Source organism: Anopheles merus, chromosome 2L (assembly GCF_017562075.2).
Source record: "Anopheles merus strain MAF chromosome 2L, AmerM5.1, whole genome shotgun sequence".
Lineage (NCBI taxonomy): Eukaryota > Metazoa > Arthropoda > Insecta > Diptera > Culicidae > Anopheles > Anopheles merus.
In genome coordinates, this window is record NC_054083.1 from 5,349,232 (window position 1) to 5,372,541 (window position 23,310).

The 23,310-nt window shown below is 41.9% G+C and overlaps 2 protein-coding genes across 2 annotated transcripts in view; both read right to left on the minus strand.

The window, feature by feature from the left end:
- Positions 1–8,957, minus strand: part of LOC121592699 (armadillo repeat-containing protein 2) — a 9,256-nt gene extending 299 nt beyond the window's left edge. Inside the window, exons 1-8 of the mRNA XM_041914405.1 lie at positions 8,648–8,957; positions 8,234–8,581; positions 2,597–2,775; positions 2,046–2,189; positions 1,844–1,978; positions 1,670–1,772; positions 680–1,581; positions 36–591 (exon numbers count right to left, since the gene is read on the minus strand). Coding sequence (XP_041770339.1) covers positions 36–591; positions 680–1,581; positions 1,670–1,772; positions 1,844–1,978; positions 2,046–2,189; positions 2,597–2,775; positions 8,234–8,581; positions 8,648–8,804 — 2,524 coding nt within the window. The 5' untranslated portion in view covers positions 8,805–8,957. The remainder of the gene's footprint in view (positions 1–35; positions 592–679; positions 1,582–1,669; positions 1,773–1,843; positions 1,979–2,045; positions 2,190–2,596; positions 2,776–8,233; positions 8,582–8,647) is intronic.
- Positions 8,958–14,975: 6,018 nt separating this feature from the next.
- On the minus strand, positions 14,976–17,273 carry LOC121591423 (uncharacterized protein K02A2.6-like). Its single transcript, XM_041911890.1, has one exon. It carries the CDS (start codon positions 17,271–17,273, stop codon positions 14,976–14,978), a length of 2,298 nt encoding a protein of 765 aa, XP_041767824.1.
- Positions 17,274–23,310: the final 6,037 nt, after the last annotated feature.

Here is a 23,310-nt window from a genome sequence, read left to right on the forward strand (position 1 = left end):
ATTTTACTGGTATTGATCGCATGTGCTTTGCTCACCTAATCCTTCTGCTAATGCTCCACAAATTAAGTCAATCTCCACCTGTCCCAATGATTTCATGATATCAGACGTATCTATCAAATAGTTCCATATAGCCTGGCACGCAATTCCTGCCATGATCCAGTCCCGGTTATTAACGCCTCTATGTAGCAAACGCCTCAGTATGGTGGGACCATCAATCTCGTGGAATGGAACTCTGCTAGACCAATCACCGAGCATGTTCACCAGAACACCGCAGGACGTAACCATAAGTTCGTCGTTTTTTGATGTCAAACACTGTTTCAGGATCTTCATCCCATTCTGTTCGCAGAACGTTTGACGTGTTGCCGTGTTGCGGGTCATGTTGCCTAGTACACGGGCCACTTCCGATCGGGCAGGGTTATGATCACTTCCCAGAATGGAGCACAACGTACCACAAATGTCTTTCATCCGTTCTGCAATGCTTCCAGCATTGATTTGGTACGAAGCCCCGTCTGTGTCGCTCGGTTCATAGTAGTACGAAAGGTTATGCAAAGCGCCCAGCGTTGCGAACAAGAGCTCATCCAATTCTGTAGACTGCAAAAAATTAAAAAAAAGGAAAAAACACATTGTTTCATACTTAACATAAATACGTGGGTCGCTAAAACATTGCTCATCAACTTGCCTTAGGGTCCTTCACTTTGAGCAAAATATTCAAAAGAATTTCACCCAATGGTGACCTCCTGCTCATCCCGTAACCTACGTCTCCATTCACACACATGTTTGCTAGTATTCGTATCAATTTGGTCAACACTTGTGCTACAGAGTCTCCCATCTGATTCTTCAACGTAAAGCTTTTATTTGCGTAGTACTCTAGCGTTTCCAACAAAGCATCGCACGACACATCACAACAATAGAATTGGTTACGCGCTGTATCCCAGCGCGCCATTACGTTGCCGAGAATGTAACCCAACCGATTACATGTAGCTAATCCTTTCTCCACCGTTTGACTAGTTTGTATTACGGATCCAAGCAAAATTCCTAACCGTGCGGCAGCTACTGCTAAACGTTCGCAACATTCCGCCCGTTCCGAAAGAACGCTCAGCGTTCGAATTATATTAGCTTGCACTTCCGGCTCTTTGATACACATCTCAGCCGCACGTACCAGCAAAGGCACAGCTTGTTCGATCTGCGCAATATCCTCATTCTCATCTTTCTTATCGGGCCTTTGATGACAACGGTTCGATAAGTGACATGCGCTGGGAACAGCTACACAATAATTACCAGCTAATGTGCGCAAAGCCCCCGAAAGCTGAAACAACGCGTGCAGTGGAGATCCTGCTAATTGTGTAGTAGATGCGATTTCATTGATCATTTTTAAATGCAACACCATCAGCTGGCAGAGACCATGTTTAGTCAAGCGAACAGCAAGTGAACGAACGTTGTTGCCTACATCTGAACCGTTAGCTGTGGTATTGTTTGCACCGTTCGACGAGCCAGTAAGGAACCGTACTGCCCCGTAACCGTATATGCAAGCTTCTGAATCTTCTATAGGTGATGCACGTCCAAGCCCATCAACTAGAAGTTCTGCGAAACAAAAAGAAATCGATTTAATTTCGTCCAATCTATCCTTTATAACTAAACATTCACAATTTCGTTTGGAGTGCATACATACCGGGCACATCACTATCCATAAACAAATTGTCGTTATTCTCATTACGGGCGATCTTGAACACCAGCTTACAGGCACCGGTCAGATTGCTTCCCGTAACATTCATCTGCAAACAAAAAAATAAATAAAAACAACTCGAAACAGCCGCTATTGGATTTGTTCGTTTATAGCACTTACAGCCAAAACTGTGCTGGCCACCAATAGTAATATCTTGGATGAAGAGGCCTCCACTAGTCCATACAATGCACCCAAAACTGTACCACGCCAACTGCCTTTAGAGTTCTTCACTCTTACATATAGCTCGTGTAGAATCTGATAAGATAATAGCATTGTGTTATGTTACCCTTGCGAAAAATAAACACTTTCATCGATTGCTTACCGCACTGATGTAAGCGGTTGTACTGTCATCGCAATCCTTCAATCCAGAATACGCTTTCAGCATCTCCAACAGAGACTCGGTCGAAGATTGCACTAGCAAATCATTACTTCTTCTTAGCAGTTTTGACTGATCTTCTAGTGAACTCTAATGATAATGTTAAGAATAGTTATTGATTATTGCTAACCATTGCTTCATTTGGTCAATAAGAACAAATTAATTCAGCCAGTGGCGGATAAAGGGTATCGGAGGCCCTAGGCGGTAAGACGAATTGAGGCCCCCTGTAAATGGTGTTCTAGGGGGAAGGGGGAGGGAGTGGTATTGGCACTGCTTGCTGTAAGGATATTAAACAGTAAACTTGAAAAAAAAAATTGCTGGGGAAAGGGGGGGGGGTGCAACAGATTCGCCAGCCTCGGGGCCTCAACGTCCATCCTTCCGGGGGCCCTTGTCAGTAGTACTTTGTCCATAGGCATACTATAGACTAGCTATCTACGGAGCCCCAGGCGACCGCCTAGTCCGCCTACTGTAAGATCCGCCACTGAATTCAGCTATACCTTATCATCCGTTGCAATTGCATTAGGAGCTTGTAGTTTTTCTTCAAACGATTGAACCTGGCGCCTTTTCAAGGGATGATTTTTTACAATACTATTCGCTGAACCATGTGTAGGGACAGGCTGTGACGAATTGCTCGATTGGTCCGAAGATTTGCTTTCATGATTTTCATAATCGTGAACTACAATTAAATTTCAAAATATCAACGATTAGGAATGTTAAGCAGGATGTAGCATGTAGCATAATTTGACATTAATTTTGTCATAAACGTACACTTTGGCTCAAAGTCTCCATAAAAAAAAAAACAAACAAAAAATGTGGTACCACCGTTTACTCTAGTAAATAATTTTAAGCTACTTTTGAACACTCTTTAAGCTCACCTGGCTGTTCGGAGCCACCCAATACCATAAATCCTTAGCTGATTATTCTTTCCCCACCAAAAGACTAATGATGGTCCCTGGGGACCACCACTGGCATACGGAAAGTTCACTAGGGCTGAACGTGTTAACATACAACGGTGTACAAAGCCATTATGGTATTATGGGAAAAATTTGTTGGAATGTTTTGGTCGGAGGGTTTTTTTCTGGAATCAATTCCGAAACGCAGGTCCGGAATCAGTTTCTAAAATCATTTCATAAATCGAAATCAGAATCGGCTCCGGAATTGGAATCGGTTTCGGAATCGGCTTCGAAATCAGAATCGACTACCCTAACGGAATCGATTGCGAATATGATGAAAACAAACATATGGGTCGTATTTGGCAATAGCTACGATTGCATCGATAACCACAAAGGTTCTAAATTGTTGAATAGTTTCAACTAGAACTTTTTCCGCAACTTCGGATCTCAAATCCAGAAAAGTGTAAGGGAAGTTCTTTTGGTAGTCCAAAACTCACGAAATATGAATAAAAAGTTATTTATGATTAAATTCAATAATGTACAATACTACTTATTACATACAATTCGTGTAGAAATTTCGGTCATTTCTGTGTATTTAGCAGTTTCAAACCTATAGTAAAACTGCATTTTATTTTGAATTTGATAATTGTTGGAGCAAATTTATATTTTTATTAACTACCAAAACTAAAAATTTCATATCTCGAATTCGCATAACTCGAGTGTCTCGTAACTCGGAGAAAGATTGCAGTGTTTTCAGTTTAATTGCTTCATTTCCTTGCCTCTTATTTGACATTATATTGGAGATCCTCTTCGGCATCGGCCGTAAAAGTCGGCAGGACGTGGATTGTAATGTGTCACCTCCCTAAGAATCGTGTGTTGCACAAGTGTGAGGTGTATCGATGAGTGTGTTCTTGCATGAATTCTTGGTTTACTTGCTCGTGAAGGCAAGAATTTCGATACAGTCATTATACGATACACGCTATCGTACCGGACCGATCACAACATCGTGTCTCGGATTTTAGCGTATAGCGGAGCCCAATTGACATTTTCGAGTTCTAAAATCGGGGTTTTTAGCTATTTCCCTTAAAACGGCTCCCTAACTTGGTGCAGTTTAAGGGAAGTTTAAAGAACTTTTAGAACAAGCCCTTTAAAATTGACTGTGATGAGGCTTTTTCGTTACTTTCTTCTCTATTCTTTGGGAAATAATGTTTCTAATCCTTCAGAAACATCTTGTTTTAACATATTTGTTCGATCGCTCCCAAGCCCTAAGTGTTCTTACGGTTGTATATTGTGCATTTCTCACAACAAGAACCCCAACAAGTTTACGAATTATGTTGTTAAATTACGATAATTGTACCCTGCTAAGATTCGTGGTGTGGGAAGGCACAAATATATATATATATTTTTTTGACAATTGTTTCTGGTCGAAGGGGAAAGATTCGCGAAGAAAGATAAAATCCATACAATCCCTTTATACCTGCACTTTTCTTGACCTGTAACCAATTATTGCACTTATAGAAGGGACCGTGCTCCGATAGGTAGGATTGACCATCCTGCAACGGGTAAATAAATACGTCACTGAAAACCAAGCTCATTAGTCGTACTTGCGGGCCTTGTCCGACAACGGTTTTTGTGTTAAAGAAGAAGAAATAGACGAAGAAGAATGAAATATTTAAAATCTAATTGACATAGATTTATCTAAAAATATATATCTGCAGTTTGTATTTGACCAAGGCAAATTTATCCTTTTAGAAAAGCATGGCTTCTATGATTGATCCAGAAAAAAAAAATCCAATATATCAGCGGTCGGCAAAGGCCGGAACGCGGACCAAATGCGGCCCGCCGTCACATTAGATCTGGCACGCGAAAGGATTTGCCTGACGTTTGAAGATAGGAAGAAACTATTCGTATACAAAAGTCAATGAACAACTTTAAGCATGACAAATCATTCCGTCGTATTTGTCACCCTTGATTATCGTAATATGGATTGATGGACTAATCATTACTGTGGTTTTCAGACGTTGGGACACTTTCAAGATAATTTTGGGACACTTTCTTGACTCTTTTTACGGGAATTGTACTGTATGTATCGAGAAGTGAACTCTACGGCACACTTTTTGGAAAGGCTCGTTCAAAATGCAATAAAATATCGATTCAATGATTTTTTTTAATAATAACTTTACAGTGTTAATGCAAAAATGTATGTAATTGTGTTTGTTGTTTTGTAATTCTTAAAATTCAAACCAATAGTTTCTATTTATCTGCAGAATCGATGTCTACGACATCTTTAAGTAGTAAAATTATATTTATCTTAGTTGAGTTAAAATCTTTTTTCCTTGTATTTGATAACCGCACCTAAACGCTTTTCATTGTCATTGCACGCATTCATTGCAAGCAAGCAAGCAGCACGCACAACTTCGTTGAAGCTGAGTCCTGTTAGAAGAAAAAACTGTCTTTTATCAACAGTATTTTTTCGCAATGCTTTTGCTGATGAAAAACAATGGCAATTCCTCTTTGGTCGATAAAGCTCCCAAAAATCAGCTCAGGTGATACATTTTGATATCGCTTAACTGCTTGTACATCATGAAGCCGTTAAATGTTGGAATATCCAGAAATGCGCCACGAACACGATCATTTTTTTGTTAAAAACTTCTACCACAGTAATAAATATTTTATCTAGAAAAATAATGTTGTGACTAGCATGTGCATGTGCAGAGATCTGACTACCGTACTACTTTTACAATTAGTTTTAATAATAGGAATAACCAATCTTTAACCTTGCTTGGATGACATTATTACTTAAAATCAACAATATCATGAATCGTATTGCTTGATCTCATTATCCAATTATTCGGTTTGAAATCTTTTATGATGTAATAATTTGAGTGCTACATTAACTGGCCGCGGCTCTTGATCATTTACACAATTTGGCCCTTTACCTCAAAAGTTTGCCGACCGCTGCAATATATGATTGTATGAACTGGATGGTAATGGAATCAATTCCGTCAAATCAAGTCCATTGATATTTTTATTACGAATATTTAAAGAAGCGTTGTCTTCTGAGGAGTACTATCACCTGTATTTCGAGTCTTTAAAGCTAGAGTGTAGCTCCGATCAATACAGTTTGAAAAAATAAATAGGATTATGCTGATTAAACAATTTATCTATATAAGGAAGCCTAAATTCAGTAAATACATAAATAAATTCAATAAAAAAATATTATTTTGCTCATAGTTCTATAATACCAACTTCTAGATTGTACGGCTTAAAAAGAAATGTTTTGCAAAAAAACGTCCTCATCTGTAGTCTCATTTACGTCACAAATGCAGCATATTAGGCTATATTTTATTCATGAGTAACGGTTAGAATAGATTACTGATCAATAATGGAATAAAAATGACACATAAGAGGCAAAAGGATTAAAATTATATTGTTGAGGAAACCGTATTCCGTTTAGCATACGTGCGAGCGAGAGAGAGAAGGAGAGAGAGAGGGAACTTAATCGTTGTCGCCGTGCGCTGCTCAACGAGAGAGCGCTACGTGCTGACCGAGAGAATTCTTATCAGTTTAAAATCAGTCGCATTCTGAACTCTGACCCGATCAGTAGCGTTCTGATCCCCATACCAACAAGTCACGTTCTGAACTCTGACACAGAAAGTTGCATTCTGACCAATCTTTTCTAAAGTGAAATAAACTTGTGAATTAACAACATCTTACAAACATATACAGTGTTTGGACAATTAAAATTGCATATCACATCTAACCCCTAACCCCCACATATATATTTACAAAATCATACCGCCTTTCTATACTGGTCAATCTTCAGCAGCAAACCCAAGGTCTTAGAAAGAGAACAGGTCGATGCAAAGCCCGTTGCTAGGTTGCCATTTTCAGCTCGCTTTTGACAGTTTCATAAAAAAAGTATTTACAAACAAGAGAGTGTTCTTACCCGGCGCTCTAGCACCAATCGAACACGACATCGAACATGAAAAATGTATGGGATTTGACATGTTTGTCTTGTTTGTTTGTTATAGTCTGTCAGTGCACCTACATATGATTATATGGGTTTGTTCGAGTCGGATGTCGTGTTCGATTGGTGCCAGAGCGCAGCCTTATACTTCATGTTCTTGTGACCAACCATTCATGGAGACAAAAGGAGAAGTTAATAGAGTCTACTCTATATTTAGAAACATTTAAATTCTTTTTCATTATTTGCCATTCCGTAGCCACGAATCACTATCTTTTGCAGCGAGGCCTGCCGGACGAACAGCTTTTGGTCATATAAAGCACAGTCAATGATCCAACTGGATATGAAAAGACCTATTACTTTAAACTCAACACTGAGAGAAAAATGAAATATCGAATCGGCACATACATGTACATTACACATTACTTCCTTTGCTTATAACCCGGTGACGAATGATAAATGAGATCCTTGGATTGTATCAGCCATGTAACTCTCATTAGTAATAGAAAATGAGTGCAAAATGCTGAACAAAATTCTCATTCACTCCATCGCTAAACATAAACCATGTTCAATTTAACTGTCAAAATTTTCCCATGGCTTTCTGTCAATTTACTCTAAGCGCATCAACCTGTTCTCTTTCAAATACCTTGAGCAAACCCATCAAACTCCTGTTAATATTATATATAGTTGACGACTCGACTGAGCTAATGTAGAACCACGAATACACACACTCTATCATAAAATGGCTTGCAAAAAAAAGTTAGATATTAAGATAAAACTTAAATTTCTGATTTTTCTTTTTGACATAGGCCTATACGTTAAATCATATCGTTACCAGGCCTATACAGGCTTTCAAAACTTGTTAGGTATCACGTATCCGGATAGTCAGTCCTTGCTACAAGGAGACGGTTTTTTTGTATGGAAAATATTATACTACTAAAAAACAAAAAAAAATCAACAGTTGCGATCGAAGTTCAACCAGTGAGTTTAGACTGTAATAAAAGTGGAGTATTATTATATAATTACTTTAATTTAATACGTAGTATTTCACAATGATCCCAGAATGGATTTATTATAAAAAAAATCTACAACACATAAGGAATGATTATTTGAAATGCCCTACTCGGTAATGTATCATACGTTTGTCATAAGATAATGTAATACAATGTGTTGCTTATAATTATGCAACACTGATTAATACGACAAACAATTGAGCGGCCAAACTATGTATTATAATAAGCTGAATTGAAGTTCTATCTAATTCCAATACTTACTATTTTCAAGCGATCCAGATAATTTTTGCGGAATATTGGCAAGTGCTGGCAATTTTTCTCTACCTATGACCGTAGATGAACTGTGCCCAACCAGTTCACTTCCAATGCTTATGCTGCCTTTCACATCGATAGAATCAGACCGTAAGGAACTAGACGCTGCAGTTCCTGCAGTGCTGTTTAACTGAATGGGCTCTAACGATGGAAGCGTATTGACTCCCTGTTGTAAATACTTTAAATTTATTGCACTTGGAGGTCGCCCCGGAGGAGCCAGACGGCCATACAGTTGCCTTCTAGGTTCACGTGGCGTTATTGGTCGGCGGGCTGAAACCAACCTGGTGCCTCCAATACCTGTATCATGAAGAAATCATCCTTATTATATCCAGAGCAATACAGTATTCCTTAATCATCGCTTACCTCCAGCAAGCATGCTTTTTGCTTCACTAACTATCTCTGCACTAGTTTTGCGTACTAACCGGCCTGCACCCTTTGACCGCTGATTAATCAATGTTAGACCACTGCTATCCACATTTCCAGCTCCAGGAAAATCCATAAATGGTCGCGAGTTATCCATCACTATTTAATCTATAAACTTTCAGTTATTTTTGTTCACATACAATCCCACAATGTTTAATTTTCCCACATGAGATTTATTTTCCCACAGCTTGAAACAAAGCTGTTACTAAATGTTTATTTTAATATTATCCTTTTTCAGGAACCGCGCCTTTTACACTAAACTTTTGCTCAATATACCTACACTGCAGACAAATGTGCTTGTCCACGTTGCTGCAACAAGCATGCGTCAATTTATTGTTTGGTTACTATGGAAATCGTTCAACAACAAAAACTTATAAGTTCATTGTTCTCGATTTCATGAAATAAACCATTGAATATTGACATCACATAAAATAACTAGTTAATTTGACCTGTTCACAGGGCCACGCAATACAATTATGGAAATATTTATTATCGTCAGGATGCGCGCAATTTTTTTTAAAGTCAACGCAATAACCAGGGTTCCTCTTAAATTAGACTGACACATAAAGCTGATTCTGATTCATAAACTTATTCAGATCCCATACTTTGGAGTTGATATCTCAAATCCATGTCGTTCCTGAAACTTATACACAACTTGTACCATTGTTGAAACTGGTTCCAGCCCCATACAGGTGCTAGATTGTAGGTCGTGAACCGCCATTGGTTCGGCAATTGGTTTTGATCCCGTACCTGCGCTGGAATTGATCCTGATCCCAAATCGTTCTAGGAACTGGTCTCAATCCTGTTCCGGTTCTTGTATTGATCTGCAACCCATACCAGAATTATCACTGAATCCATACTGTAGGATTGTGAGTTTTGAGAGCGGTGGTCAAGAGTAGTTAGATACCTTCAGAGCCGACTGAGGAAGCATTACAAAGACGAACAAGAGGCGAATCACACCATCCATATCATACACCATCCAAATCATACAAAAAAATCACACCATCCATATCATACACGCAAACGGATTACTTTACAGGTAATAGAAATGTTTCTACAAAAATCCAACGCTGCGCTTCACACTTCTTCCTTTTATTGCCCATCATACGGACTCATTAATTGATTTTGTCGAGGGTCCCGAGCTGGGCCCCATACTGCTCAAAGCAACACATTGAAGGCTCAACGAAATCTTCCTACACTTTTACCCATGTCGAAAGCGCAGAACGCTCTAGCACGCGCGCACTGCTCAAATCAATACAATTGGTCAATGATGATAATTAGCCCAAAACATTGGGTAGAGCGAGGAACCGTCTTTTTTGCTGGTGTAGATGGCCGGTGCACGCCAAAACCACGCAGAGACTTGCTGCGAAAACCGAATGCACAGATCACCACGACCATCAACGAAAACCCATTAGGCGTTATCCATCAATTACGCAACATAAAAAATGCAAATTTTCGACCACCTCCCCCCCAATTGTAACAAACGGTAACGTTGGAAGAAACTCCCTCCACCCAAATTACTCCATCACCCTCAAATAGCTTAGTTTATTGAACAAAATTTAATTTTTTGTGATTTTTTTTTCTTTTTTTATTCTGGTATATTCACATCTTTTAAATGAACCAAAAACAATCACATTATATGTTATATAAAGATAAGTTATCCCATGCAGCAATCAAATTTGATTCAATTCAACAAGATTCTGATAATCGAATCCTCAGCACAATTTGCAATTTTCTTGCATCACCATCATCAGAAGCGTTTTTCATCCAGGCATCTTCCTGGTCCTCCACAAATATTTCAATCTTTCCAGAAATGTGCCCAGAAATTATCATCAAATGGATTATTCTATTTCACATAACATGTGATGTTTAATATGTTAAGCATTTCTTACAAACAAAATCGATAATTTTTGCAAGAGCTTCGGTTGCATTTTCGATTTACAGGCGGTCCCCGAGATACACGGTTAATGGGGACCGAAAACGGCCGCTATTGGAAAACTTTCCTGTGTGCCAAAGCGAGAGAGCATGTTTTCTTTCTCTAGATTTTGGACGGCATATCGCTGATCGTGTGGCCTGGCAAACAATTATGAACAAAAAACGGGAGAAGGGGAAACCGAGATCCTTTGAGGGACACACACACACATGCATCTCTCTGGGTGCGTACAAACGGCGTCCACGGACCTGCCCACGCTCGAATGCAGTCCATGCTGCCCACGCTCAGGATCTAAAGGCAAGGACAAGGCAAAAGAGACACAAAAAACTCTCCTCACGGCTACACATGTCCTCTAGACGCGTTGTCTATGCGTCTCGCTCGGTATCACAGCGGCATGCGGCAGGTGAGCGGTACAAATGCTGCTACCTGATACGCACATGTTTAACGAACACATCTATTCGGATTGGCTCGGTAAAGGTCGGGTTTACCAGACGGAGTAGCCGGAACGTAAAGGCGCAGACTTTTTCATGATTTTGTATCAAGGTGTTTGGTTAGGGCGGAGGAAACGCTTTTTCGCATGCGATTTTATCGGACGGCCTGTAATATTTTTGTATGGGATTTGACAAATAACGTCGGACGACGAAATCGCACGTCCGACGTTACAGGGTTTCACACTTTATCTCAAGCCCGCGGGACCCCTTCCCGAATCTGTCTTAGCCAAAGCCAAGACTGCGGTATGATGCTTGAAAACGTTGGTGATACCTGAAAACGTTGATGATACCTGAATTCATCGGATGCAATGCTGAATCAGCGGCACATTTCTCGAACACACTGGTCCGCGCCGAGGACATGCGGTCGAATATTTTTTTACACGGATAACCTTTGTGTACATCATTGTAGTAGAAACACTCAATTATCCTTTTCGTTTTTTTACCAAAAAAGACAATTTAATAAAATGAGTGAATGCACATTTGTTTAATTCAAATATTTACAAGTGTTAAGAAAGTAGTTTGAACTGTTTAAATAATCTTTTATGGTAAAAACACGAAAAAATAATTGACTGTTTTCAGTACACTGATGTACACAAAGGTTATCCGTGTAAAAAAATATTCGACCGCATGTCCTCGGCGCGGACCAGTGTGTTTGGAGAAATGTGCCGCAGATTCAGCATTGCATCCGATGAATTCAGGTATCGTCAACGTTTTCAGGTATCATCAACGATCTCAAGCATCATACCGCAGTCTTGGCTTTGACTAATACAGATTCGGGAAGGGGTCCCGCGGTCTTGAGATAAAGTGTGAAACCCTGTATACCAAAACGATAAAGTATGACTGGCCACACCGCTCTGATCCGATTCACGCTTTGTATTCGACCACGAATATGTACACGAATAGCATATTTTAGTTTGCAATGTGTAATCGTATGAAGATGTCTGTGTGCGAGGTGTCAATTTATTATAAAATTAGACACCTTCACTCTTTTGCGCTAATCGTGTTCATGCAGCTTTAGCGATTGTATTGTCCACTCGACAGCAGTGGATACAGCGTTTTCACGATTTATTAATTGGTTTTCATAATTGTTTGGATTCTTCTCTCGATTTTTCCCCATTTCCCATATATTTTCGTTTTATTTCCGCATAGTTTTGGTATCGTTCTATCGTGTTATTTTACAACAGATTTGACATTAACTAACAGGATTAGCAGAGAACGAACGATTGTAAGATTGATCCGATCAAATGATCTGGATCACATTTAACACTTTAAGCGCCGTGTCATATAAATTCGCATGACGGTTTTGCTCACCGTTCAGCTTTGCATCTGACGCTCAGTGATTCTCTTCTCAACTAACAAAATCGACATGCTTTCTCATTCTACCCAATAGATCAGTAAACGTGAGAGAGCGAGAAAGCATGTCGATTTTGTCGCTTGGGTTGATAACGAATGAGGTAGGAAAGAGAGAACGAGAACGACCCCAAGCGGCATCGCTGAGAGAGAATTAAGCTTTTCCCGTTGTTTCCCCCCTGACATACCCACGAACGGTGTGTTTGTTTCTACGCGATGCGTTATTTTCTGTTGTTGTTGTTGCTTTTAACACTGTTACCACAACCCAACGAGCAATGTTTACATTTTGCGACGTCATCTGTCATGCAGCCCTCGACTCGAGAGTTGTATGGACAAAGTAGTCGCATGGAAGGCCTGTGCGACTTTTTTGAGCGCCGTGTTTTGATTTTGTGGCGGCGCGCTTCAACGGTTGTATTGGTACCCAAATAGCATTGGAGCGTTACGTTTCGCGATTTTTGTATGGAGGCGTTACTGCTCGCTACGTGCTCATAACACTGCTCAATAGCAGTCCTTTGAGCAGGAAGCGTGTAACATTCTATGTAAGCTCAATGAAAGCTCAAAGCTCAAGCGTTACTTAGCGAGTGCTCGAACCACAGTATAACGCTGTGGGTTCTGTATTCGGATGTAAACAAAAAAACACACACACTTTTTTTTAAATTTTGATGCACATTGTCCAGTACAACGATAAAATGTATTTTATTTAACTATTATTCAATACTTACATGCCCCAATACATGGTTTTACACGTTTAAATACGATTTCAACCATCACTTTGGATGGTATCAACGGATGCCGACGGCGTTGTTGTCTCTGCGTCAGGCACATGTATTGTTGCCGCTTCTAATGCTCGGGTAAATCTTATGTTAGCTGTATTACAACGATTAAACGCACTAATTGTACCACTTGCAAAGCTATAGAAATAAAATAAAACACATAATACACCGTACAACACACTTTTTAACAACACTTGCACATTAAAACCACTTGTCGATGCGATGATCCAATGTCCTGTTTGCAGTATAAAAATAACAAGGAAAGATTAGAATGCTTTCATATATATGTTATTTTATAATACTTTCCTTTCCATGCTATTTTGTGGTGTATGGCAACGTTGGTTTGCTTGAAGATACACAACGACCGGTGTGTTGGTCCAGTTGAGAATGTGCCGATCACGATGACAGCCGGCTTTAGTGATTGATGTAGAAACTGTAACAAAGATCAATATCATTAAATCTGCTTTATTTTTGCAATTCATTGTGATTTAAAAAGTAAAACATTTCATCTTACCGGCGTCGTATTCCGTCGGCATACACACACACAGCTGCTCAACCATACTCGGACGAATGTTGCCAAATTTCGGGATGAAATGATGTTTTTCCTGTGGAATAATGTGTTCAAGCATTAAAAGATAGTTTATTTACTGAAATATGCACAGAACACTTTCCTTTTCTCGAGTTTTCACATAAAATTTCACGATTATTCTGACCACAATCTTTACGGGCGGTTGTCCGTGTTTGTTTACGTTTCTAACTTGACAGATATGCGAGCTGTCATGTGACGAAGTCAAATACATTCAAACCTCGCCAATTGCAAGTCTTTTTTTTCAATTGAATACAAAAAATCCGAGTTGTTCATAAAAATATGAGAAAAAGTCAGTTAATCCACATTGTATAAAATAATTGATATGTCCGAACTACTCGGACTATTGCACACAGCTTCTAGTTAAAGTTTTGTATTTGAAAGTCAACTTAAGAGTAAAGCGGTGATGAGCTATCGGCTCCTTTTATACCGCATGGTTGCCATGCTTTCTAAGTGTTGCTATGTGTTCCATTATCCCTGTGGTAACTGGGATCCAACATTTCCCCCCTTAAGGTTTGAACATCCAATAGGGCTTGAAGCGAGCAGGAAGTTGGATTGTTCGTCGCGGTCTGTCCATTGTGGTTGTTGCCTGTTCGCTTAGTTCTACTGGTACAGGAGTTTGTTCGTTGTCTACTGGTACGACCATTGAACCGTCGCTGTTTTCGTGTACATCTTCTGAAATATCTTCTGTTAAGAAGGAGTTGCTCTGGCTGACGGCTACTGCTTCTTCATCCTGTGAATAAACATCAAATCTTCCTCAAGGCTCAGCGCAGCGATAACGTATTCTTCTTCGGGTTGGATGGTCTGGTCGATCAGTCGGGACAACAGATCTGCACATCCGAATTCGTTGGTGGATACATGCTGAATCTCGAAGTCGTAATTCAGCATCGTGAGAGCCCACCGTTGTAGTCGGTTCGCAGTGTGTAGGGGAATCCCCTTCTTAGAACCGAAGATGGAAAGTAGTGGCTTGTGGTCAGTCAGCAGTGTGAAATGGCGTCCCAACAGATACTTGTGGAATTTGGTCACTGCATAGACCAACGCAAGCGCTTCCTTCTCTGATGATTGGAAGCTTAGGGTCGTAATGCATTAGCAGCAGGTTTGATTGAAGCGTCCTTTTGAACTGGTCGAAAGCCTGTTAGCATGCCGGGGTCCACTGCCATTTCACGTCCTTCTTCAACAGCTGGTCCATTGGATGCCGCAATTCGTGAATGTTGCGCACGAACCTACCGTAGAAGTTGACCGCACCCAGGTACGATCGAAGCTCGGGAACGTTGGTTGGCGGTGGAAGTGCAGCAATAGCCTTCACTTTCTCGGGGTCTGGACGAATGCCTTGTTTGTCCACAATGTGCCCCAAATAGCCGAGTTGTGATTGAAAGAAATGACACTTCTCAGCCTTCACGTGGAAACCATACTCTTTGAGCCGCTGGAAGAGTAGGTTGAGTGACGTTGCGTGTGAGCTGATGTCCTTTCCAAACACGATGACATCATCGATGAAAGAGCGGACACCAGGTATGTCTGCTATCATTCCATCCACCACACGTTGAAATACGCCCGGCGCAGATTTCACTCCGGGAGCCAGACGATTGAACCGGAACAATCCTCGATGCGTGTTGATTGTGAGCAGCTTCTTGGAGTCGTCATCCACCTCAAGCTGCAGATACGCATCGGAAAGATCGACGATGCTGAAAACGGTGCTGCCGTTGAGTTGGGCGAAAATTTCCTCCGGCGTCGGAAGCGGATAGTGATTTGGTTCCAACGCCTTGTTTAGCCCCGTCGAGTAGTCTGCACATATGCGCACTCGACCGTTAGGTTTGCGCACTGCCACGATGGGAGCAGCCCATTCGGAGAAATCGACAGGTTCGAGGATGCCCAATGATTGTAACCGTGTGAGTTCAGCATCGACCAATGGAATGGTGTTGAAAGGAACTGGGCGCTTTGGACAGAAAATAGGTTTAGCATTTGGTTTGAGAAAAAGCTTTACCTTCAATTTCCTGCAGTGTCCCAGTGAATCATTGAAAACATTTGCATGCTTTGCTCGAAATTCACTAATCTGCTGATCGATCGACTTCGTCGTTACTTGATTGCAAACGGAGTCGAGAGGAACTGACCACAGCTTGAACAGGTCAATCCAGTCGATGCCGAGAAGGTTGAGGTTGGCAGTCGTCGTGACGAAACATCTGCCTCGAGCAGTTTTTCCGTTGATGCTGACGTCGCACTGGAACTCACCCATCAGATGAAGTGGTTTGCCCGACGCGTTGATTGCTTGGATCGTCGGTTTGATGATTGAAGGGTTACCCAAGCTGTTCCAGGTTTGCTTTGATATCACCGTGATATCGCTTGCTGTGTCCAGTTGGAGCCTGGTAGCCACGCCGTTGATCAAAGTAGGCACGTACTTTCGGTTACTGGAACGGTTAGCGATGTGGTTCACAATGTGGTTCACGATGTATACTCCTCTAGCGTTGACTTTCCGAGGGTTGTTTTGTCTATTTGCTGGCTGATTCGTTTGCTGATTTGATGGCTGATTCGATGGTGACTGAGTCGATGTTTTCTTTTCCCCTCCGCCTGGAACTGTCTGCCGTTTGGAATAACAGCCGCAATAGCCTTCCGTGTGGCCAATTCGGTTGCACTGTTTGCACTGGTGCTCCGAAAACGGACAGTTCCGGCCAAAATGCATTTGTCCGCATTGCCAACAAGGGGTGCGAGGCAGCTTACCTTCCGTTTTTGAAGTGTGTGGATGATGAAACCTTCCCTTCTCCTGGACAGCGTGAACCGCTTGTTTCGAGCTTGACTGGCGCTCAATCATCGATGTGTCCTCCTTGAGATTAACGAGTCGTTGATATTCGTTAATCAAGGTCTGAAGATTCACGGGAGCTTCTGCTGTTTCACATTCAATCCGGGAAAGAAGCCTTGGACGCGTGTCGGCGTAGGCATGACCCTTAAGGCCACTCACAAACACCAAGCACTTGAACTGATCGATGTTCATATTTTTGAAGTCGAAATCTTCGCATGAACGATTCACCTTCCCTGCGTAGCTAATGATGTCCTCTGCTTCAGATTTTACTAGCTGGAGGCACTGGTACCGCTTGTTAAAAAAGGAGGTGTGTGTGCCGAACATTTGCGATAGTATCTTAAAATCGACGTCTTTGGGAAGCTTCGGCAAGATGAAGTTGACGTACCTGACGTGGGATGGTGTGTCCAACTTCCTTAACAGCAGGCGTACCTTGGCGGAATCGTCTAAATTCTTGGCATCCGATTCGAAAAGATCCGTATACCGGCTGTACCACTTTTCGAAAGTGATTCCATTTTCCGGGTCGAACGAAAATTCACTGATGTTGGTTGCCAAGGATTCGAGAGTTTGCTCCGTATTGTTCGGCTGTGCCAGCTTCTGCAGGAGTTCCGTCATCAAAAGGATTGCTTGCTGTAGTTCTGCCATCGCTTCTTTCGTTGTGCTTCAAAATTTCAAAATCCTCGTCGCCAAATTGATATGTCCGAACTACTCGGACTATTGCACACAGCTTCTAGTTAAAGTTTTGTATTTGAAAGTCAACTTAAGAGTAAAGCAGTGATGAGCTATAGGCTCCTTTTATACCGCATGGTTGCTATGCTTTCTAAGTGTTGCTATGTGTTCCATTATCCCTGTGGTAACTGGGATCCAACAATAATAAACATGAAAAAATACGCAGTAGTCGTGTTGCATAAAAAATGTCTTTTTAATAAACAAAATCTATCTTTTTTGTAGACATATGATATAAATGCAATTGGCGAGTTCTAATTGTATCATATATACTGCTATTTTCAAAGCGGTTTAAATTAAAACAATAAGTGTTTTTTTAATAATAAGAAAAATAATTATACACATAATAATGATTAAAATGTATTTTATTACATTTATTGTTATGGAGGCGTTTAGGGCTGTTGTGTTTGTAACTTTTTCTACTTTATTACACGTATTAACAACATATAAAATAAATAGTAAAACACGATACAGAATACACTTTAAAGTGATACCACTACGGTGGCCGCGCACCAGCCGCACCGAGCGCCCCTGCCGAGAGCTCCTGCTCGATCGGCTCGCTAACACACTCCCACGCAAACAATGAGACCCCAAATTTTGAGTGATTCAGGCCGAGGGGTATGAGGAAGCTTGAGGAAGCAAGGAGAAACCCACGCAAACAATGAGACCCCAAATTTTGAGTGATTCAGGCCGAGGGGTATGAGGAAGCTTGAGGAAGCAAGGAGAAACCCACGCAAACAATGAGACCCCAAATTTTGAGTGATTCAGGCCGAGGGGTATGAGGAAGCTTGAGGAAGGAAGGAGAAACGCGCTGCGATGACAGTTCGCATTCTGTTTTACACGCGCGCTTCTCTAACACCAATACAAATACCGTGCTTTGACGAGCCGTCTGTGAATGTGTGTGTGCCTTCTTTCAGCGAGGTCAACAACTTGGAGCTGCTCGTCACATCGTGTTGTCTCGCTTACACTACAGCATCGAACCATCGCTCCGTATGTCCCCCCTCCTACGCGTACGAAACCACCAGTACAGCGCGACGCTTTGCCGGAAATGGTTGTGCGCGTTTTGTTCTAAGTCCCACGCGCAGTGTTTGTGCGTTGGTGTGCATTTCGTTCAAAGTCTCGTGCGCCGGTGTGTTATGGTGAAGTGTGAAGTGAACGAACAATGAGCACAGACGCAAATGCAGTGCGTGGATCGACAGGTAAGAATTTGCTGAACAGAGGCAACGCAGATTGTCGACAAGTTTCCCGCAGCCTGGCTCGACCCGGTACTTTACAGTACGACGCCATTCGTAAGTATGAAGGATTCTAAATGAGTTGTGAAAGTGTAATTTATGTTTCAATAAAGTGTTTAATGTAATAAAAAATGACCGTGTTTGTGTTTGTTGTTAGAATAAGTGCGTATTTGCGATCGCGGCAATGCATGAAAGAAAACGAGAAACGAAAGAAACAAATATCTTTGGATGTGTTGGTAGCATGGCTCGAAAGAACACAAACACTTTGAGAACTGCAGAGCGCACCGTGCGTTACGGGTGGGGAGGGGGAGGGCTCGCGCGAGGGTGTAACTCATTCCTCTAAGAGTAACTGCTAACGGGGGACGGCACTCAAATCACTCAAAAAATACACTCATTTTGCCGGACGGGGTCTGCTCGTGCGGCGCTCGGCACACACTACCACGCAAACAATGAGACCCCAAATTTTGAGTGATTCAGGCCGAGGGGTATGAGGAAGCTTGAGGAAGCAAGGAGAAACGCGCTGCGATGAGAGTTCGCATTCTGTTTTACACGCGCGCTTCACTAACACCTATGCAAATACCGTGCTTTGACGAGCCGTCTGTGAATGTGTATGTGTCTTTCAGCGAGCTCAACAACTTGGAGCTGCTCCTCACATCGTGTTGTCTCGCTTACACTACAGCATCGAACCATCGCTCCGTATGTCCCCCCTCCTACGCGTACAAAACCACCAGTACAGCGCGACGCTTTGCCGGAAATGGTTGTGCGCGTTTTGTTCTAAGTCCCACGCGCAGTGCTTGTGCGTTGGTGTGCATTTCGTTCAAAGTCTCGTGCGCCGGTGTATTATGGTGAAGTGTGAAGTGAACGAACAATGAGCACAGACGCAAATGCAGTGCGTGGATCGACAGGTAAGAATTTGCTGAACAGAGGCAACGCAGATTGTCGACAAGTTTCCCGCAGCCTGGCTCGACCCGGTACTTTACAGTACGACGCCATTCGTAAGTATGAAGGATTCTAAATGAGTTGTGAAAGTGTAATTTATGTTTCAATAAAGTGTTTAATGTAATAAAAAATGACCGTGTTTGTGTTTGTTGTTAGAATAAGTGCGTATTTGCGATCGCGGCAATGCATGAAAGAAAACGAGAAACGAAAGAAACAAATATCTTTGGATGTGTTGGTAGCATGGCTCGAAAGAACACAAACACTTTGAGAACTGCAGAGCACACCGTGCGTTACGGGTGGGGAGGGGGAGGGCTCGCGCGAGGGTGTAACTCATTCCTCTAAGAGTAACTGCTAAGGGGCGACGGTACTCAAATCACTCAAAAATACACTCATTTTGCCGGACGGGTAAGCCTTGCGCTGCTTAGTGTGTGCGACAGTGTGCGTGTACACTGTCGTCCTCCTGGACGTTGACCGGTTGCAGCGCAACTGCCACGGCAAGTCCAGGGGTCGGCACGGCTGCCCACAACAAGGGCGAAATGCGATAAGTGAGCCAACCTGCGCAAACAGTTCGGCTCCGACTGGCTGGTCACTCAGCGAGCCGAGAGGCCACTCAGCACGATCGAAAGGACGATCGTGCTCTCTTGGATTAAGGCGGCTGAGCGCCCAGCTAGCAAAGCCGAAGGCCTTTGTATGGGAGCCATCGCGCTCATCAAGGCTCACTTAGTCGCGCGCATAAAGCAAAATGTGCGCGAAGGCGAAAAAACCCGAAAGCGCTTCGTGTGGCCCTCTCTCGTGTTTCTAGTTTTATTCTCTCTCGCATGTCATCACTCTCTCCCAGTTTTTCGGATTGAAATGAGAATTTACTCTCTTGATTTGGTTGCGGCAGTCTAGCTGCTTCACACTCTTTATTATTTTCTTTTTGCAGTTCCCACAAGAGGATTCACACATGTGTTCTCACATACTTACATACACACACACGGTGGTTGGAAGCCTGGCGCGGCTGTTTTCAATTCTGTCTTTTATTCTTTCCTCTTCACACCGCGCTGGAGCCCGTGGTGGTGCGCGTGTTCAGCCTGCTTGGTTCAGGAAAGATGTCATCAGATTTGACGCGCCTCAACCGCGGTGTTGTATGAAGGCTGTTGATGAAAGTACACAATTAATAGACACACTTTGTTAAAAAAATTACACTTGATTTAAAGATGTGACAAACTTACCTTTGTGCTCGAGGATCAATTGAACCTTGAACGCCTGTGCACACAGTGTCGCAATTTGAAGAGGTTTGGAGAACAGCTAGCGGTAGCAGCACACATCTGAAACATGTAAAGTGCAATGTTTTAATTAGAATAAATGTCACATAACACTAGACACTTAGAAAAGGACACTTACCGAAACAATTAGATGATAACAATTTGTCCTCCGATAAAACAGAAAGAACACCGCGGATGGCGCAGTATGGAAAGTGTTTCACGCAGGAAAAATAGTTCACGCAGCACACAAACACACACTCTCACGTCCACGGTTCAGAGCACACTGAAGTCGCTCTTTGGCTTGGATGGAAAGAGCAAACACCCTGATGAGTGCGATGGAAGAAAATGACGTGAGTTCAACAGGGATGGGTAGAATCAAACACACGAAGTGTGCAGGAGAATTCTCTTCGTGTGGCAAGAGAGAATTGACTAACACCCTGATGAGTGAGAACGCAACAAACGTTGTGGAATGTAGAAACGGGATAGGAATAGTAAGCGAAGGCAGTTTGTGGACATGAGGGGGTTGAAACTGGGAGAAAAAAGCTTCGGTTGCTACTTGGGCGGGACGGTCACACACAAAAAGGGCTTAGGATTATTAAATTATATATTATTGTATTGTTTTAAATAAGTACAGCGTCCTTTTAGCCAAGCCCCACAAATATCACAAAATTTATGTACAACGATAACCTAACTAGTAAGCATGTACATGCACGTGTGTAATTAATTAATAAATTTTTTTATCCCTATATGAGTGTTATTAAAAAAAAACAGAAAATTTACTCTGTTCATTTTTCAATTCTTCAAGATAATGTTTTTCTAATATAAACATAAAGCTTGTTTAAAACACATGTTAAAAAATATTCAAAAAAAAAAGTAACATGTACATAAATATATATTTGAATAAACTACTTACTTACTATAACTATATGGACGGATATATATATATATATATATATATATATATATATATATATATATATATATATATATATATATTATATATATATATATATATATATATATATATATATATATATATATATATATATATATATATATATATATATATATATATATGCATTATAGTGAGCTTGGCTTTCAGTGACTTATTGTTACCATAGCAGGATAGTCAGTCCTACGTATGGGGGCACGGTGTATTCGGGACTTGAACCCATGACGGGCATGTTTTTACGTCGTACGAGTTGACGACTGTACCACCAGGCCGGCCCAATTACGGTGTTGAATACCGCCTATAAAATATTCTCCCTGATCCTTCAGGATCGCCTTGTCCCGCACGTCGAAGAGATTCCGAAACGGAAAATCAACCACTGATCAGATCTTCACCATGAGGCACATCTTGGAGAAGATGGCTGAATACAGACACAACACATACCATCTCTTCATTGACTTCAAAGCCGCATATGAAATAAAATAAATAAATAAATATGATAGCATAGCCAGGATAAAACTGTATGACGCTATGAGCTCTTTCGGAATCCCGGCCAAACTGATAAGGCTAGTTAGAATGACTATGACCAACGTCACATGCCAGGTGAGGGCGGATGGAAAACTCTCAGGACCTTTTGCTACCAACAAAGGTCTACGCCAGGGGGACGGGCTTGCCTGTCTCCTATTCAACCTGGCGCTAGAGAGGGCCATCCATAAGTCAACCCAGATCCTGGCATACGCTGATGATATAGACATCATTGGTCTGCGGCTCTCCTATGTAGCAGAAACGAGGCAAAGATTAAACTGATGGTGGCAACATCAGCAGGCCTACCAATAAATAATCAGAATCTACGTTGGCGTGACTTGCAAATAAGTGATCGCACTTTTGAAGTCGTCCCACGATTTTCCTATCTTGGGTCAAAGGTCAGCAACGACAATAGCATGGAAGCTGAGTTGTGCGCAAGGATGCTGGATGCCAACCGGTCAGTCTACAGCCTGAAAAATCAGTTCACCTCAAAGAACTTGTCGCGACGGACGAAGCTGGGACTATATAGTACCAGTACTAACATATGCCTCTGAAACAAATCCAAATGTCAAAATCTGACGAACCCCTCTTAGCCGCGTTCGAGAGGAAGATGCTCAGAAGGATACTTGGCCCCGTATGTGTGGAAGGGCAATGGAGGAGCCGCTATAATGACGAGCTATAGTAGATGACTGGGCCGGTCTGGTGGTACAGTCGTCAACTCGTACGACGTAACAACACGCCCGTCATGGGTTCAAGCCCCGAATAGACCGTGCTCCCATACGTAGGACTGACTATCCTGCTATGGTAACAATAAGTCACTGAAAGCCAAACTCACTTCACTAGTGGGTTCAAGGGCCTTGACCGACAGCGGTTGTTGTGCCAGACAAGAAGAAGAAGATAGTAGATGTACAGCGACCTCACTGTCGTACAGCGTATGAAGCTCACGCATGGAAACGGACAACCCACCCGTAAAGTCTTTTAGGCCGTCCACAAGGACAGAGGAGGCGTGGAAGGCCCAAATTGAGATGGCAAGATGGCATGGCGCCATTAAGGCCGAGATAACG

Bases quoted from the DNA above. Each gene is read 5' to 3' on its own strand.
- LOC121591423 (XM_041911890.1), bottom strand. From the start codon at position 17,273: ATGGCAGAACTACAGCAAGCAATCCTTTTGATGACGGAACTCCTGCAG.